An 18,128-nucleotide genomic window follows, 5' to 3' on the forward strand; every position below is an offset into this window, starting at 1 on the left:
AATCAGATCACACTAACAATTTCTGTTTGGACTTAGCCTTCATCTGATGTGCTCCACTGTACTGAATAAGGCTTTCTCTCACTTCTGAACCTCTTCCATGGTGTGAGAACATTCTAGGCTGCTGCATGCCTGCATGCTTATTGTGGTCATACTTGCTCTTGTTTCTGCCTTCCTGCTCTGCTGGACACAGCACATTCTGCACCTGGGGCCAAGTGATCCCACTAGTACAGCAAGAAGTGCTTGTTTAATGCAATTTGAAAGGTTTATATATCCTCTAGGTACTCAGATTTGAGAAATCTCTCTCAGGCAAAGATGCATCTTAGCCGCTGTGTATTTTGGAGTCCTGGCTGTTTATTGCAGCACTTTACCTGCTCCTCATTCACTGCTGCTGGATCCCTGTGCAGCCCAGCATATTTGAGTGCTAACAGATGAAAGAGATGTGCTTTGCTTTGCTTCAAGTGGTTGTTAGATCTCCAAACACTTCCTGATGTGCCCACATTGGCTTAGTTGGATGAAGCTCTACAAAAAGCAGGAGCTTTGTGTCCAATGCTGGAAAAGGATTTGTGAAGAATAAGCAAATTGAAGTGCAGGTTTTGAGGATCTGACTTGGAGTGTGGCCATTAAGCTTCATGAAACATGTGGCTCACGTGCCTTTAAATTAAATATGCATAAGAGGTACTCTAAAGTCATAAACCACCATATGCTTCCAGTTTTCAATAGTTTGTGCCCCTCCAGCCACGTGTTGGTAGGAGCAAGGAGCACAACTCCTGATGTTGTGTATGCCTGGAGTGCTGTTCCCCAGGTGTGTCCAACCAGGGGTGCTGCTTTGGGTGTGCTCTGGATTATTGGAAGGCAGTCCTTGGGTTTGTGTATCTCACCCTTTCTGGCAGAAATCCTGGAAGGAAGCTGTATTCACTTTCACCTCTACTTTGTTTAAAAGGACATTAGGAAAACAAACACACACAGAGCCACAACAGCAGAATGCATGCAAATATTTCCAGAAAGCCCTGGCCTGAGGTTGGCAGATGTCATATGGGACTCTTCAAGCTCTTAGTAAGATCTGATAACCCTCAGTTTAAGATCTCCTATGAATGGGCCTTTGATGCTAAAAGAAAAACTCTTCCAGAAGGCGGAGCTGATGTTTGAAGTGGCAGGGCTAGAGCACTTGTCCTGCCATGATTCTTTTGATTTTATGCATGTTCATTCCTTGAAGGACTAATTTTCCCCATCCATCACTGAGGGTAGCTGTGTGTTTCAGATGCACAGTTTCCCACAGTGAGTGCTGGAGCCTGCCTTCAGCAGTCCCACAGAAATGTCCTGTGATGGGAACTCTTAGGAACAGGGTACTGAGAGCAGTGTAACCTGTTAGTGGGACTGCAGCTACACTTTTAACTTGCTTATGCTTATAGCATGTATTTCCCTATTATGTAAAGAGGTGATATTCCCTGATTTAAAACTTCCCTGATTGAAAAGATCAACTGATTAAAAAATGTCTGCTGCATACACATGAGGCCCTGACCTGACTGAAGTACATACATTTCTAAAGGTTGTGACCCTGGCCTGGGTCAGAGGTTGCTGCCTCTCAGATGGTCATCCTTACACTTGCCAACAGAACATCCCTTCCCTAAAGTTCTTCCTAATATTTGTTCATAGAGGGTTGGGTGTGTCTTCAGGTTTTAAAAGTCCTGCTTTTAAATGTTAGAAGTGTCCTGTGTGGTTTTGGATAGGTCTGTGCTGGGCAGGGTTGGCAGACACTTGTTCTGTTGCCATTGAAGGGATGGTGACAGCAGCTGTGGGCAGTGGCCTTTTCACCTGGCTCAGCTGCAGCTAAAACACTGCAGTTAAATCACTCCAGCTAAATTTGTACAACACTTACATGTGACATTTAGACAAGCCCTTGATGTGTCTGTTCTCCATCTGACTGGGAATACGGCACACAGATTCAGCGGGATTCTGAAGGAACCTCATGATTTTTGGAATTCAAGGGCTACAGTTAATCTGCTTAACTAGAATTGCTTTTTATATGATGCTTATAGCTGATTACTGGTTTGAAAAAGATCTCCACCACAAGAGGAGTGATAAGGTTCCTTTAAGTGAGTGGTTTGTCTGCAGCTCTCCTGACTCTGCTTTGGGAGAGGGCTGCAGAGCAGGGTGCAGGTTTAATCCATGGCCCAGCACAAACAGGACAGCTGAGGCTCTCCCATATACTCACAAGGCACAAAGTCCTACAAAGAAGATTTCACTGCTTCTGCTCATAAAACTTACTGTGATTTTGGATGGGTTTGAGGATAGCTGTGTCCCTGATCTCCTTCAGGCTCTCTATGTGATATAAAAATCTCAGCAAATAATAGTGAGTGCAAAATAAATTGTTAAAGTGTGGAATTAACATGGAACCACAAAATAAAACAGGAGGCTTTTAATAAATTGGGCCACAGTGCTTATAGTTACTTACCAGCTCTCTTCATGCAAATCTAGAAGCAGCTGCCTCTGAATAGGCTAAGTTTAAGTATGATTATTTCCATTAGTAATTCAGAATAATATTCTTACTGGAAACAGATTCCAGGGGGAAAATATACTTCCTTAGAGAAGGATATAATTTTGTAACTGAAAAATGTGTGAATATGAGCTAGTAATTGACTGCAGTGGTTTAATCCATTTTCTAAAAAAATGGTCTCAATGCTCATGATCTCTAAGACATGCTCTCTCAGTGACCATTAATGGTTTGTTTTGTGTCAGGCAATGTTTTTGGGTTTGGGATTTTTAGAGAGATTTTTCAGCCTCCTGTTTGAGCAGTGGTGATGTCAGTTATTTACATTTCAGTAAAATGTTTGTCGTAGCTTTCAAATACATGGGGGCTGTAGACAGACAGTGTTTATCCCATTGTAAAGACTGTCAGAAATGGCTGGCTCTAACAACACACTCAGGCCCTGTATTTATGTTTTATTCTCTAAACTCTTGGGCCCCTTGGGGATGGTGACCATAGCCAGGGTGAAGAGGGACAATCCCCCCAATAATACAAACTCTTCATCATCAGAAACAGAAACAATAAAATTGAAAACTGTTGAAGAACTAATGTATGGAACCAAAGCGGTGTTAAATGGAACATGGGATAAGGTTCTTCAAATATCTCTACAGAGATTTAAAATTGCCCTGTGTGTGTATATGTGTGAGTATGTGTATATAAACAGATATATGACATATATATACAGACAAAATAGATTTGAGAAGCAAATACTCTGTTATAAAGACTCAGTATTGTTGCTTAAAGTATATTGAAGAATACAGTGAGAATTGTGATCCCCAAGCTCTTGCACATTGAATTTTGGTGCTGCAGATATTTGCACCCAAGGAACTGTGTGTTCCTAGTGTAGCAGAGAGCTATGGCCTTCAAAGAGAGAATTGCCATCCTATCTCTCACCATCTTACATAAGTCAAAAAAAAAGCATTATGTATGAAAAAGAGTGAAAATTGCAGTCACTGTGAATTTACCTTAATCATGAAGCAGTGGCTTGACCCACAGTGTATTTTGGGATCTTGCCTATCTCCACGCAAGTGCACAGAGGCACAGTTCCTGTATGTAATTTAACTGACATTATTCTCTAGAGCCTCACAGTGAATTCATTTCTTAGCTGGCTGAGGATTTCAGAACTTGACCTGTGGGCGTTATTGTAGCCATGAGCAGTGTGCCAGCAGGTTTGTGAGCAGGGCTGCTTCTGGCAGGTTTGTGAGCAGGGCTGTGCCCAGCAGGTTTGTGAGCAGGGCTGTACCTGGCAGGTTTGTGAGCAGGGCTGTACTGGCAGGTTTGTGAGCAGGGCTGTGCCCAGCAGGTTTGTGAGCAGGGCTGTGCCCAGCAGGTTTGTGAGCAGGGCTGTGCCCAGCAGGTTTGTGAGCAGGGCTGTGCCCAGCAGGTTTGTGAGCAGGGCTGCTCCTGGCAGGTTTGTGAGCAGTGTGCCAGCAGGTTTGTGAGCAGGGCTGTACCTGGACAGGTTTGTGAGCAGGGCTGTACCCAGCAGGTTTGTGAGCAGGGCTGTGCCTGGCAGGTTTGTGAGCAGGGCTGCTCCTGGCAGGTTTGTGAGCAGGGCTGCTCCTGGCAGGTTTGTGAGCAGGGCTGCTCCTGGCAGGGTGGCTCTGGGCCAGCCCGTTCCTGTCCCCGTGTCCTCGGCATCTGCCGCTCTCCACTAGGGGACACCACCGGCAGAAGCCTTTGAATCCTTACAAGTCATGAATCTATTTAGAAGTAGAACTTCTCTCTGACGCCAGGTTCAGACACCATAGTGCTTGGAAATCACACAGCTCTTTCTCCTGCTAAGCTGCTTACAGCAGCTGTCTCCTGGTGTGGGTGCCCAGGGGAATTACCTGGATAATCACTGCATATCCTGACAAAACCTAAACCTGCACTCACACCGAGTTCATTCTGCAGCAAAAGGGGAAGCACAGCTATGCACAGCTCTCATTTCAAAAGGAAGCAGTTGTGTGCCCACAGTCCGAGGGCACTCTGGGGTGGCAGGGCTGTCGGTGCTGCCCTGGCGTGGCAGGGTGGGTGAGCACGTCGGGCTGTCTGTCTGTCCGTCTGTCTGGCTGCAGCAGCCCTGCAGCTGGGCTGCAGCGCTGCCAGAGCAAGGGCTGAGCTGTGCCGCAGCTGGGGGCACGCCCAGAGCTGGGCTGGGATCAGCTGCAGAGTCCCGAGGCTGCTCCTCTCCCCATCCCCTGGCAGCCCTGCTGCTCTCAGGGCAGCCTCTGCCTTTCTCTCCCGTGGCTTTTTGCCACGTGCAGATTTTCTTGCACAGTGCACTGGTTCACACCAAAAAGCCTTCTTTTCTATCAGACAGGGGGCATTTCCTAGCCAAAGTTTTAAAAAACAAACCAAACACCCACATGCCACCTTAACTGTGCTTTCATCCTTACAGGTTTTGTTCTCTGGGAAAGTAATCGATACTCTTATTTGTTACAATGAACAGTTAAAACTTTAAGGTTCATTTTAGCTAAACATATGATGTATTTCTATGCAAATAGTGGATTCATATTTTAATCCATCCATTAATTTTTCAACTCAGGATACTCCTGCAGTAGCCAGTTCCAGAGCTACAGTGATGTCACATGAAGGGAAGTATTTAATCAAATGTAAAGTTGAATTATAACTGTTTAAAAACAATTTAAAGTTCAAAATCCAAACATTAGGAAGGGTATTGAATTACAAAGCATAAAAATAAGTTTTAAAACTTTTTTTTTAAAGTAAAAAACAAGTTTAAACTAAAAAGTTTTACCAGCTAAAACTAGAATTTGGACCCTTGGAACTTTGTATATTGCCAGTGAAAATCTAATAATTTTGCAAATATAGAAAGTAACATAGGGAATTCTGTATTTATGCTTTTTTTGGTGCAAGTGTTAAGTACAGAGCATGAACTCCACAAAGGATAAAGCAGATAGAATTGTTGGAAAAGATGAGGTGTAAGTAACCCTCCTGAAAATTAATTTGCTTCTTTAAAGACTGTAACAGTGAGAATTAGAGAATTTTAATGTCTAGGTGATCATCACTGAGTGCCAGTGATGCACAGAGCCACTCAAACACAGCTTGAAGAAGGTTCAGCAGTGTTCAAAGCCTGGACTATCAGCATTGTCCTGCCAGCACCATTTTATCTGCAGATGGTCCAAGCTGCTGTTGGAGTAGAAAAATCCTCTTCTGTATCAGCTGCAGCAGCAGATCTGATAGTGCCAGCACAGAGGCAGTGGGCAAGCACAGCAGGAGCTCTGTGGACAGCATTTCCTACCCCAAGAGCCTTTTCCTGTCACTGCCTGGAAGAAGTCAACAGGTCAGGTGTGTGTCATGTGCCGCAGGTTGGGCAAGGCAGCTTTATCTCATCAATAATTCCTTTGCCCAGAGTTTCTGTAATCTCTGGATTAACCTTTTACCCAAGAAGAACATATAAATAGGAACTTGTAACTAGGGGTCAGTCACAGAATATTTTTTAACTTGTTTGCTGGAAATGGTATTTATAAGGCAAGTTGAGTTCACAGATAAGCTCTGCAGTGTTCTTATTCCAAGATTATTGGGAGGTTAATTTCTGTGCCCAGTGGGTGTAGTTGAGAACTGCTGTCAGCTTCCAGTGTTGTACTAATTGTGGCTTTTTGCTGTCAGATCAGGCTTCTACATCAGTTTAGAGCTAATCCATCATAGCAGAATGGATATAATGGATATTTATACATTGCAGGGTATGCAAAGTTCCTCCACTACAAGACAAGAGTTATGTTTTAGTGTTGTTAAAGCCCAGGCACTGCTTTCTCAGTGAGGAGAACTGCCTGCCCAGGCATATTTCTGCCAATAGCAGAGGCCAGTTTAGAAATCATAATAAAGTAATGATTAGTATGGTTTCTAAAGAAAAGTTTTTTGTTTCATTTAGTCTGATGGTATATATATACATATATTTTCTTTGAAGTATTTTTAGGTTCAACAGTGATTTGAGACCATCACTTCTGACCTGAGAACACATCACCCAGAGGTCTGTTCTGATGTTGCAGCACCTCACAAACCCACCCTGTTCCTGTGCCCCACAGTCCTTTATGGCTGTCCTGGAGGTGGGCTCATGGTCTGAGAGGTTGGTCACAAGAGAGGACCCAAGGCAATCAGGGGAAAAGCTCTGTTCAGGGTTTAAGTGCTCTTGACTTCATGACAGGTCTTTAAACAGCCACAGCTCCCTCTCCATATGTCCTCTCCCACATAATTTTAGTATCTTCACTTTGGCTGGCTTGCACAGTCTGGGTTCAGCAGAAATAAACTGCTTTCTAGTGGCTGCCAGCTCTCAGCAGTCACCTGTCAGATTCAGTGTTCAGAGAGACCTGACTTGCCTGCTCACTGGGCAATTCATTGTCCAATAAATGTTGAGAGAGGACAGGATAAGATTATGTAATTTTGCTTTCTATTTACCTGTTTGGGAACTTTTATTTTTGTGATTAATCAGAAAAAGTCAAATTAGCCTCAGCTAATGGAACCATCTGTGGAGATCCAGGAGCTCTCTTATTGTTCCTCTTATTAAAGCTCTGTTGTTGCTTTCCTCCTCTAATTGATGCACTTACTAGAGACCCTGTTATTTATAAATAGACCAGACATTTATTTTTAATAAGCACAAGTGCTGCAGTGCTCAGTGCTGTCTCTCAGGGTATCCATGAGGGTAATTCTTACTTTCCCAAGCAATGTTGTGTGTTTCTTGTAATGCTGCTTGGCATGGCTGAAAGCAGATGAAAAGAGAGCATGGAATTCCCTGGTTTACCTTTACCTGTCTTTCCTTTATGGCTTTCACAATTAGGATTGTGAGGGTCCTGTCCTCATCAACAGAAGTACAACAGGGTGCTTCTCTGGGACTTCACTGGCAAACTGAAAAGCCACTGCAGAACTTGGAAGGAGATTGTGTAAATAAGGCTCATCCTGTTCAATTAGATCATTCAGTGAGTCAGTAAGGAGTCCTATTGAATTTGGTTTGACCTCACAATGTGGGCAGATGTTAGCAAGCAGAAAAATGAGTTAAGTATACGATGGCATAGACAGAAATTAGGTTTATGTGCACAGGATGCTTAGTGTTTTCAGGGCAGGCTTAAGAATCAATTTTTTAGTATTGGTATTGTCCCTAGGCCTGAACAAATTTTGGGTTGCTTGTCAATGGTAGACTTTCAGAGAGGATAGTCCAAAATGCCTCTTCTTCTTTTATTTTTGATACAGTTAAAAAGTAAGGTGAGCCTCATTTTTTATATTGCATTTGAATGCTGTATCAAGTGCTTGCTTTTTCACCCTTTTGGTTCTTAGGTATTTGTCTTGCTGTGTGCTAAATGCAGGCTGTGAAGTTGCAGCTGGCACAGCTGAGCTGTGGAGGTGACAGGCCAGTGTCACCCAGATGGCTCAGGAGCCAGAGGCACCTCTGCAAGGCTGAGCTGGAGCAGGGAGTGGAACACCTTCCCCAGGTGCCAGGGACCCTCTGCTCCTGCCTGAGGACACACAGACACAGCAGCTGCCTTTCCCCAAGGCCCCAGAATCCCCTTTCAGGCTCAGAATGTGCCCCTTGCTGTGCAGGACAAGGTGGGAGGGGGTGTTTGTCAAGGCCTCTCTGCTCGGGCTTTAACACACAAGCAGTGCAGGAGGAAGGAATGGATACAAATACAAGAGATACTTCTTGATGTGAGTAATGCCTCCCTCCAATTCAAACAACATTAGCCAGTTCTGGCTCGTGTTTTACTCCTAAACTAGTTGTTCATTGATATTCAGTGGTTGAAATTTTATTGTGGGTGAATTCAATTATGTTTGAAAACCCGTTTGAGGTTTACACCTGGAGTGGGGGATTATTTTAACACTAATTTCACTACAGAGAAGGGTTGTAGGCAGGAAAATTGCTTATTTTAATAGAAAATACTCCTTTGGTGTACTCTCCAGGGATTTTCACTGTATAAAGTCTGGAGACCTACTCAAAGAGTGTAGGTTTTCTACAGTCAGAAATGTGTCCATTGGTGTGTATGTGCATGTAGACATACTTGTGAATTTGTTTAAAGGGAGAGGAAAGGTGAGGAAAAAAGGAGAAGCCAGCACAATATTCAGTTGTCTGGTTTGTTTTTCTAAGCAAGCTTTGAACTGCATTTCTTAGCCCCTGGCATTTTAGATAGAATCTTCAAACAGTAGATAAAAGGAAAGAAAAAAATTCTTAAGATGGATTTTACTATATTTTACTAATTAGTTATTATTTCTTCCATGAATGAACAGTTTAAAATAGAGTTGCACAAGTGTGTTCTTTCAGAAATAGAAGTCAGCATGTTTCAAAGTATTTGGTTCCATTCAGAAATAATTTCTCCTGAAATACTTTATTTCCTGAAGTCTGTTCAAACGGGCTCTCCAGATCAGCTTCTGATTTGGACATTCTGCAGGACCAGCAGAAAACCTTCTTTGGGTTAATGAAGGAAAAGTAATTTTTTCTAAATTTCCTTTTTAGTCTTCATGAAAATATTTATTTTGGAGGTTTGCCTTTGAGGGAGGGTCTGCACCAGAGTATTTCAGTTAGTTCAAAATATTTCAGATAGTCAAAATGGGCTAAAGTCACATAGAGCAGAGATAGCAATGCTGGCATTAAATCATTTCAGCTGTTGAAGCTCAGCATTATTTCTGATTCTGCTCTACTTATTAACTAATAATAATACTTTAACAGGAGAAATGTATGGAAGGGAGTACTTTGGTCCAGTATTGGATTTCACCCAATAACTCTTGCACCAAATTAATAAATTATGATTTAACTGGGATAATATTTTTCTAGAAGGTATTCAGGTTTGATTTAAAAACTTTAAATGATTGAGAGTCGACTATATATGCTAAGTATATTATGCTCATCATTAATTACTCCTGGCATTAAAAACCCCCATTTTATTCTCACCCGAATTCATTCAGTTTCAGCTTCCAAATATTGGTTGTTCCTGTGTATTATCAGACATCTTCCCATTCAGGTCCTTCCACAATGTTATCTCAGCATTTTTTTACTTTCCCCAGCATAAACTAAGTGGCACTTCTGTTGTGCTTCTGGTGAGACAGATTTCCTGACCTGTGCTGCTCTGCAAGTGCTGTGTTTGCCAGTGCCAGCAGTGCAGGACAGGCTTTGCTCTCCCTTCTCTCCTGGAATATTGAACACACAACCCAAAAGCTGTTGCAAAGCAGTGCTGCCTTTATTTTCCTCTGTGTTACTTAGTGTTACCCACTGCCTTGTATAAATTCAGCAGCATTTTCCCCCAGTTTGGTTTCATTTCTGAAGCACACAGTTCACATGGTGTGACTGCTTTAATGAGTGCAACAAAAGCCAGCCAAGTACCAGCACAGGCCAGTTGGCCTTTTCATGTGTTTCTTTGTTGGCCACGTTGGATAGGATGTGGCATATGTGTAAATCACTCTTTTTGAGCTGTGTGTATTTTCTGTACCAAATGTCAGATAATGAGATGAAAACTTTATATTGAACTTTCTATTTAGTCTGCTCATTTTCGAATTTGCCAAACATACTTGTGTCCTCGGGTAAGTGGTGCTTCTGAGGGTGCCACAGATGCCAAACCCTGATAAAATCTACCCTATCTTGTTAATGAACACACAAACAGTTGTTCCCCATCTGCTGCCTCTGTCTGAAAGGTTAGGAAGCCCTTCCTTCTTGATCACAAAGGACATAATTATTGTCTGTAGAGGAGTCAAGTACAAAGACAGTCCATCCAGTCTGACCGCTACTACACTGCAGGCCACCAAAGATTAACAGCTGCTTCTCCTTTGATTAGGTTAGGTAATAACAGTTACTTTAGTTAATAATTGGATGGATTCCCAGGCCATGTAATTCAGGTTTAGGCTGTCATTTTTTGCTGGCATGTAGCTGAGCTGTATTATTGGAACAGAGCCTGTAATCCTATTAGTCAGTTGTCACTCAAGCCATAGGAGAGAAGGCAAATTCAGATCCATTAAGGTGTTGTAACAGGTAGGTAAATAAGTCAGCCATGCTTGCCCACTGTGCAGGGAGCTGTCTTGATTCTTTGTCCTTTTATAAGGATTAAGTTTACATTTTTAAGTATGTTTAATTCATAATTAATCCACAAAATGGTTACATGGTTTGTCTAATTTATCACGGTTTCTGTTTACTGTGCCACATGCATTAGTGTACACACACTTCCCACTAAGTTACTTGATTCATGCAGTGTTCTGCCTAAATTAGTGGCTGTGGGCTTCAAATGACAAGTTTATAATGATCCAGAGATTAAATACATGCTTCCTGTCACATCAGCTGGGTTGGCTTTCCTCCTGTGCAAACATGACCACTGCAGTTCCCAACGATGGACTTGGAAGGGATAGGGAAAACAGGCTCTTTTCATGGCTTGGGTTTGAGTGCTGTGTCTGCTGCTCTCAGGAGCTGCATCTCTGTTTTTGTTTTCCTAATGTTTATGACACATCTAGGTAGCCTCCCCAAGGTTTTTGTGCCTCATCATCTCTATTAAAAAGTGCAGAGATGACAGTAATAATTTTTGCCTACTTGTTCATTTGTCTCTGCTCTCCTGTGTCACCAGGTAACTTCAGAGCACAGAAATCCTATTGTGTTTAAAAATCAAATTGTTTATAAATGTTATTTGAATAGTTGTGAATTTTGAAAAATACATGTAGCAAATCAAATTTTTACACACTTTAAAAACAATGTATAAAAACATGTTTATATATTTACTGTTGTTCAAGGAACACGAATCACATGGTATCAATTGCAGAATAACCCTCCCAATCTAAATGTGCAGCTACTCAAAGAACAGTGAAATTAAGAAAGAGGTTTCATAAACAGGAGAGCTAAATCATTTGGTAGACCAAGTTAGAAGTTTGGAGGCTCCTTTCAAGCAGCAAAACCATGCAATGTCGGTTTATGCTCTTTTCAAATAGGGATTTATAACTTATTTCCTGTAGGATCTATCAGTTTTCATACTCACATGATGCCTAATCTGCTCAGAGCTTTGGGTGCCACCAGAATAAAAGTTGTAGTTACCTTAAAGGGTCTTTCATTCTGATACAGGTTCAGGCAGGGAACAATTTGAATAAGAAAAGTATGTGAGCAAGGGCTCTGAGTAACTGAGATGCCTCAGTCCACTTCTTTTGAATCCCTGTTGCAATATGTATCAGCTAATGCAAAGCTGACTCTTCAGGACATCATCTTTTCAAGGATATTAGTTCATTTTTCAGAGAAAGACAATTGGATAAAATGTCTTGCTCATGTATTTCTATGACCCAAGAAAGATTTCTTTAGATGAGTATAAAAATACTTAAAATTTGAAAAATGCCTTAAGTAGGAATTAATTCAGACATATTTTAAAAGAATTTGGTGTGATTTGGCTGCTTCAGAGATGGAATGACAATATGTTTCAGCCCTGGGGAGATGCCTTTATAACAGCTCTCAGTGAGGCCTTGGCACGGGTGGCTCAGGGACAATTTCTTGTTCCAGGGTTTCCCCAGTCCCAGGTGTTCACCCTGCAAACGCCAGCAGTGCGGTATTGAAGTGACTCTTGTGCTCCTTTGTGGGCAGGGCACATTTTGCTTTCAGCTCCCATGGCCAAGCTCCAGGAGCTGTGCCTGATGCTGGCATTCCTGAGAGCTGGGCACTCGCGTGGGGACCGAGGTGGTTCACACTGCCAGATACCAGCAGCGACTTCAGCATCAGCATTGCCTCCCAGGACATGGGGTAGGAGCCCTGGAAGTTCTCCATCTTATAAGAATCTCTGGAGAGAAATGTATTAAATGTGCTAAAAGCCATGTATCCCTATGTGGCAGTTTTCCAGACCTCTGTGAGCACAGGTAACAAATACAGCGCTCATGGCTCTAACCCAGCTTTGCTGCTGGTTGTATCTTCCTTTTATTGAAACTTCTCCCTCTCTTCCATGCACATCATTAGGAATTTATTTTCATTCCTAAGTATCAAAATGCTAATGAATTTTTATGAGTAATCTAGAAAGAGGAGGGATAGGACACGTAGCTAAATCATATAAAATCAGAAGAAATTACAGACTCCCTTCTGCTTGGTAGAAAACTGTAGTAGTAACAGAAGGTTTTAAAAGGCAAATTTGTATTTTGACAAGTAGACTTGTATTTTAGTAAAGTATTAAACAAAAGTGAACTATGCACTCTGTCTATAAAGCAAGTGATGCTCCAGATTGAAATGGAAGGAGAACACATAGGAAATGAAACAGCTTCAAAAGATTTATATATTTTTAGAATAGAGATGTGAAAACCTCCCCTCAGAATAGGGAGATGTTGTTGCTTCTTTCAGAGTGGCTCTAGTGACTGATCTGGGATAGGGGGACGTTCCTTTCTGGATACTTCATTACTGGGTACTTTTGGAAAAAAGAGGAGTTCTGGGGAAAAAAAAAATCACAGGTAAGAAAAGTTCACATGAAAAAATAGAAAAGATGGGGTTTAGCTTTAAAGAGAACATGGAGTTGAGAAACAAGCCAAGTAGGAAAAGGAAGCAGTGTACGAGCTCAAGAATGGAGCAGTTGCTGAGGGGACAAACAAAATGAATGCAATAAATTGGATATAACTCAGAGTAATGGGATGAAATAGAGAAAGGGCATACTTGGTCTGAATGACAGGAAAGACTTCTTGCCTCAAGAGCTAATAGGTTGTGGCATAATATCCCATGAGAAATAGGGAAAGTGAGCAGTGGCAAGTGCTGGGCACATTTGGAGCTGGAGGAGCAGTGACAGATAAATGAGCAGTGTCAGAGCCCTTGCTGCTGTGCTGCACAGCCCCCTCGGAGCTCCCTGTGTGCTCCTCTCTGCCCTGCCAGGCCCTGCCCGTCCCAGGGAAAGGCACTCTGCGAACAGCAGCTTCTCTGATACCTGGGGGTGTCAGCTGAAGGGAGAGGGAAGGGTTAGAAAGGCCCTGGGCCCTGTCTGGGGCTGTGCAGCCCTGGGGGAGCAGGGCAGGAGGAGGCCTGGGAGCTGTGGCTGTGAGCCAAGGTGCTCACATGAAGTCAATAAGGATGATTTATGGCAGGACTGTTCCTTTGCTGTTTGGGTCTTTTCTTTATGGCTCTACCAGGAGTTGGTGGAAAGTGTTATTGGGAGCCAAGGGAGCTTAAGGAGGAGGCAGGGGCTTGGGATTTTTTTAGATGGGAGGAAGAGGAAACAGAGGACGAATATATGAGTGAAACTCAAAAATAACTCTGCAGTTAAGGCACACTTATTGGGCTCACTGGGCTAAAATTAACTGCTAGAAGTTTTACTTATCAACTAGCCAGTAGGAAATCTCTGGTTGATTTTCTTAACTGCTTGGTGAGTTGGCACACAGATTTCCACTCATTTGAGGCCAGTTATTCCTTGAAAGATAAATCTTTTGGTTGTCTAAAAATCTAAATGCAGTTCATATTAATTGTGGAAAAGGCTTCCCTTTTGAATATCTGCCTTCTGTGAATAGCTTTTCTGTAGCTTGTAAATTAAATACAATGTAGCTGTTTGCTTGACAGAAACTTAATGGAGAGAAAGTTACATGATTTAAATAAAAAGTAAGATATGTACTTCTGTGTGCAGTGTCTGATCTCATAGGGAAAAATGTTGCCCATCTAAATCATATTACAGCTGCTTAATTATTTTTGTAGTTGTTCAAATAAATATTTTATTGTCAGAGTTATTAGGGTTTTTTTTCTGTTATGCAGTCTGTTACAGTAGAATACATTCTTTATAGACTAGTAATAATCATGTTTATAGAGGATTTCCCATTTTTTCCCCATATGTGAAGTGCTTGCAACGCTGGGGGGAAAAAAGAAGAAATTATTTCTTATTAACTAGTATATCATCATCACTGATAAAATCAGAATGATCAAATACAAACTGCCAAAAAACTACAAAATTAGCAGCTTAGAAGTAGAGAATAAGATGATTTTACTTGCTTTATTGTAAACAGAGGACACTAAACCAATTTTGTAGGAAAGGACAAAAGTATAAGTTCTAAAATACTGGATCTGCTGCAGCAAAACCCCAGTCATTTGCAAACTGTGACAATAATGATAGGATGGTAATTAAGTGTAAAATTCTCGTATGTGCAAGTTCCAGGTGGATACCTCGGAAAAGGGATCTGCCTAAGCTATTTTGTGCATATTCATAAACCAAGCCTGGAGGTTGTCTTCTGTTGGAAAAGTTTGTAAAAAGGAGGAATTACCCATCTGGAGATTGTCTATATTTTTAAAATCATACAAAGCAGCATAGCTCCAAAGGTAATAGCAACAGATAAAGGTGAACTTTATTAAAGTCCCTCTAATTCTATGTCCTTACAGAAAATATGGTATTCAAGTGTATTACCTGTGTAGTACTGGGTATGTATATATGATAATTGAAACCATAACACCTGAGAGTTTCAACTCTTGCTCTAGAAAGCCTCTTCCTTGTACATGGACAGTGAAATGCTCTTTTTCAAAGGTGTCCAACATGATAAATGAATGTATTAAGGACTTTGTACTTTGACAGAATCCACAAGTGTCAGATGTACCCTTTATGTAAACATTTCTTTAATTTCTGTTGGTTCTCTTCTGTGTTTGTGTTTCTCCAGAACACAGCAGATAAAATTGCATTCCGGGCTGCAGGAGGACTGACTGCTCTGGAAAATGTTCTTCAGATGGTGACTTCTCCCACCAACCTGAATGCAGCTGCCAGGGTTCCCTTTAAGTGAGTTTGATGGGTCCTTCACCTGCATTTAGAATCACTGGAATATTCATTTCATATCTGCTGCTTCACTGCTTCTTCTTCTCCTAGTCCTGGGTGGGACTTGAGAGCAAAAAACTGTGCTGTTCTCTATGTCATGGAAGGGGAAAGACATTTCCACTCAGCTCCTGGTTTCCTAACTTGGTGGTTTTAGTTTGAGCTATGATATATTTGAGCAGCAGCTAATTGTGTAAAAAGAGAGAAGACAAAACTGTGTTTTAACAGAGGAGGATATCCATATCTTTTGAAGTTAGTCTGCAGAGATCTCTAGTGGGAAGCAGGGGAACTTTTTAAAGGGTTGTAATTCACAGGAATCTGTCTGCTTTTAAAATTAAATAGTTGGAGGATACTGCTAGCTGAAAGGGCGCCTACAAACAGGTAAATCAAAATTCTTGTGGATTAGAGAAATTCCTCTTTACAGAACAGAAGAATGGAAGGGTTTAAATGCCTAATCCCTAAAAAAGAAGGTGGTGACTATGCAGAATTCCTGCAAAGCCTGGTCCCTCAAAAGCATGCTCTTTTCCCTAATCTCTCACTCTAGGTTTTATACAGTCAAGAACACATAGGTGCTTTCAGAGCACACTAGGCATGGTTTTAGTGCAAATCCAGGATATCCTGGTATGTACCATTGTCATAGTTTGTTTGTAGATATTTTGTAATATTGGTGTAATTGTAATTACTGCTGTAATTTAGTGTGAGAGTTTGGATGAAAACTGGCTGATAATGCATTATGGGACATACATAAGTGTGAAGTGCTAGGAAAGACCACTCAGGAAAAAACATTTTTAGATATCTCGACTTTGCACTTCTAAGAGAATAAATAAAATTCCTGCATTTGCTGCAGGTCCAGCCAGCTCCTCTGGTGAGCAATCCTGAGCTGGGCCTGTGGGGAGCAGCTCACAGACAGCCCTGGGGCTTCTTCCTCTGCAGAGTCTCTAATTTTGAGTGATCTCATCAGTGTGGGATAAACTTCACTAGGGACAGGATTGCACTGTGTGCCCACATAAAGCCTCGTTTAAATTGAGCTTTAAACTCTTAGAATGTGCACAACCCATACATCTTTGATTTTTGTTCTTTCCTTTTAAGAATAGTCTTGTTTTGGTAACCTTTGTTGAGAAGGTTTGAGAACATTGTGTTTACATTACTGAAAACATTGTGTTTGAAGTTTGTGAGGCATTTTGAGGATGTATTAGGTCTTGAAGGAGTTTGTGTGCTGATAAATAAAGCCCCATGTCAGCCACATTTGTGTAACAGAAATCACATCCCAACAGTGGATCAGAGGTTTTCCTTTCTCTGACAGTCCCTGTCTATCTCACAGCCCTTTCAGACCAGTGATCACTCAGATTCCTGGGACTGTTCATGACTGAATTATAAAAAGAGTTTTTGCATCTTTGAAAGATTCTCTAAACATTGTTTTATTAAGACAGATTTTCTACTAGCTGTATTTCCGAAGGAAGTACGGGGGCAGAAAAGAGATTAATGTAAACTGTTCTGACAGCATTGTGTGTTAAAAACATCTTCTGAAGAGCTTTGCTCCACTCCTGAAATACAGCATTTCATTCAACTTCACAGCAAATTGCACTTTCCAGTTTGTAGGCACCTGGAAGTATGGAAGTTATCCATCAGCTTGCACGTAATTTGACACAGAATCCTGCTCTCTAAAGCAAACTGCTCTTGCAGGCTTGGTCTGTGAGAGTCTGGCTTAGGGAGTCTGGAGTCAGCTGGAAGTGGCCCAAGGATCTTGGTCGTGCTGCATGGGATGCAGAGGCTCCTCTCTTGGTATTTCTGTGGCCTTTTTGGTGGGGAAGAATGTTCTGTGCAGAATCTGCACCTCAGCTGTTGAGAGCAACAATAGTTCCAGAGGGTGAGACTTGCTATGAGCAGTTTGAACCAGGCACAAACTGTATTCACAGGTATTGCTAGGGTCTCACTGAAAGGATTTAAGAAATTTTTTACATACAGAGTGTTCAAGGGAGGTTCAAAACCAAGGACAATCACAGAATATGTTTAATTCTTTAAACAAGGAAGAAAATTCAGATCACATTTCTCATTTAACGTTGAAACAAGTTTGAAGTTACTTTTCTTTCTTTTGTGCAAATGTCATTTGCATCCTGATTTCTTGAACTTTGAATCTAGTGAAGGAGCAGTTTTCTCTGGCAATTTTCTCTGTTTAAAGACAAAGCAAAGCCCTGTGGAGAGACGTTGAATGAAGACCTTTCATGAATTGCCCTCCAGTCTTCCCCAGCCAAATATGCTTTGCTAAAGGACACTGCTGTACTTCAGATTGTTTGTGGGTTCTTGCAATGTTTAACCATTTGTACTCATCTTAAATTGGGAATTTGTCTGTTGCTTTGTGATGAGGATAAGCTATTTACAAGTAGGTGAGGAGATTACATGGGCTATTATCTACATCTCTCTTTCCCCAAAATCCTGGCTGTATGGTGCAGCTCAGAACTTTAATCCCATGTCTACAAGATAAAGCTTTATTATCAGAAGATTTAACAATATGCCTGTTGTTTTGTACCACTGTCCAGCTCAGTAGTCAGAGCAGCAGGATGGGAAATGCTGTGAGGAGCACATGACATTTATGAGACAGATGATACATTTGGTGTTGGGGCAATTTTCCTCCCCTTCAAATAAATCACTAGAAAAGGGGAAGAGAAAACAGTGGGTTATAGTAAGTTTTATTTTTGGTGTTAACATAAAGATTAATGTCCAGCCATATTATTTCTCAAAGCAGCATTTTGTAGTATTCCAGGATTTGTCCACTTCTCCACCAAACAAGACAGAGTCAGCAGAATTTGTAAAGATTTTGGAGCCCTATGATATTCTTCTTGTACAGAAAAGCAAATGGGAGCTGCACAGCAAAGCAATTGAATGCCTTCAGATGAGGAGCAGGAGATGAGTCT

The 18,128-nt window shown here is 41.6% G+C and overlaps 1 protein-coding gene across 1 annotated transcript in view; it reads left to right on the forward strand.

Annotated features, from left to right (window-relative positions):
- SCAPER (S-phase cyclin A associated protein in the ER) overlaps positions 1-18,128 on the forward strand; it is a 141,267-nt gene that overhangs the window by 73,515 nt on the left and 49,624 nt on the right. The window contains exon 24 of the mRNA XM_066558860.1: positions 15,068-15,183. Within this exon, the coding sequence (XP_066414957.1) occupies positions 15,068-15,183 (116 nt within the window). The remainder of the gene's footprint in view (positions 1-15,067; positions 15,184-18,128) is intronic.

This window comes from Molothrus aeneus, chromosome 13, assembly GCF_037042795.1.
Source record: "Molothrus aeneus isolate 106 chromosome 13, BPBGC_Maene_1.0, whole genome shotgun sequence".
NCBI classification, from domain to species: domain Eukaryota; kingdom Metazoa; phylum Chordata; class Aves; order Passeriformes; family Icteridae; genus Molothrus; species Molothrus aeneus.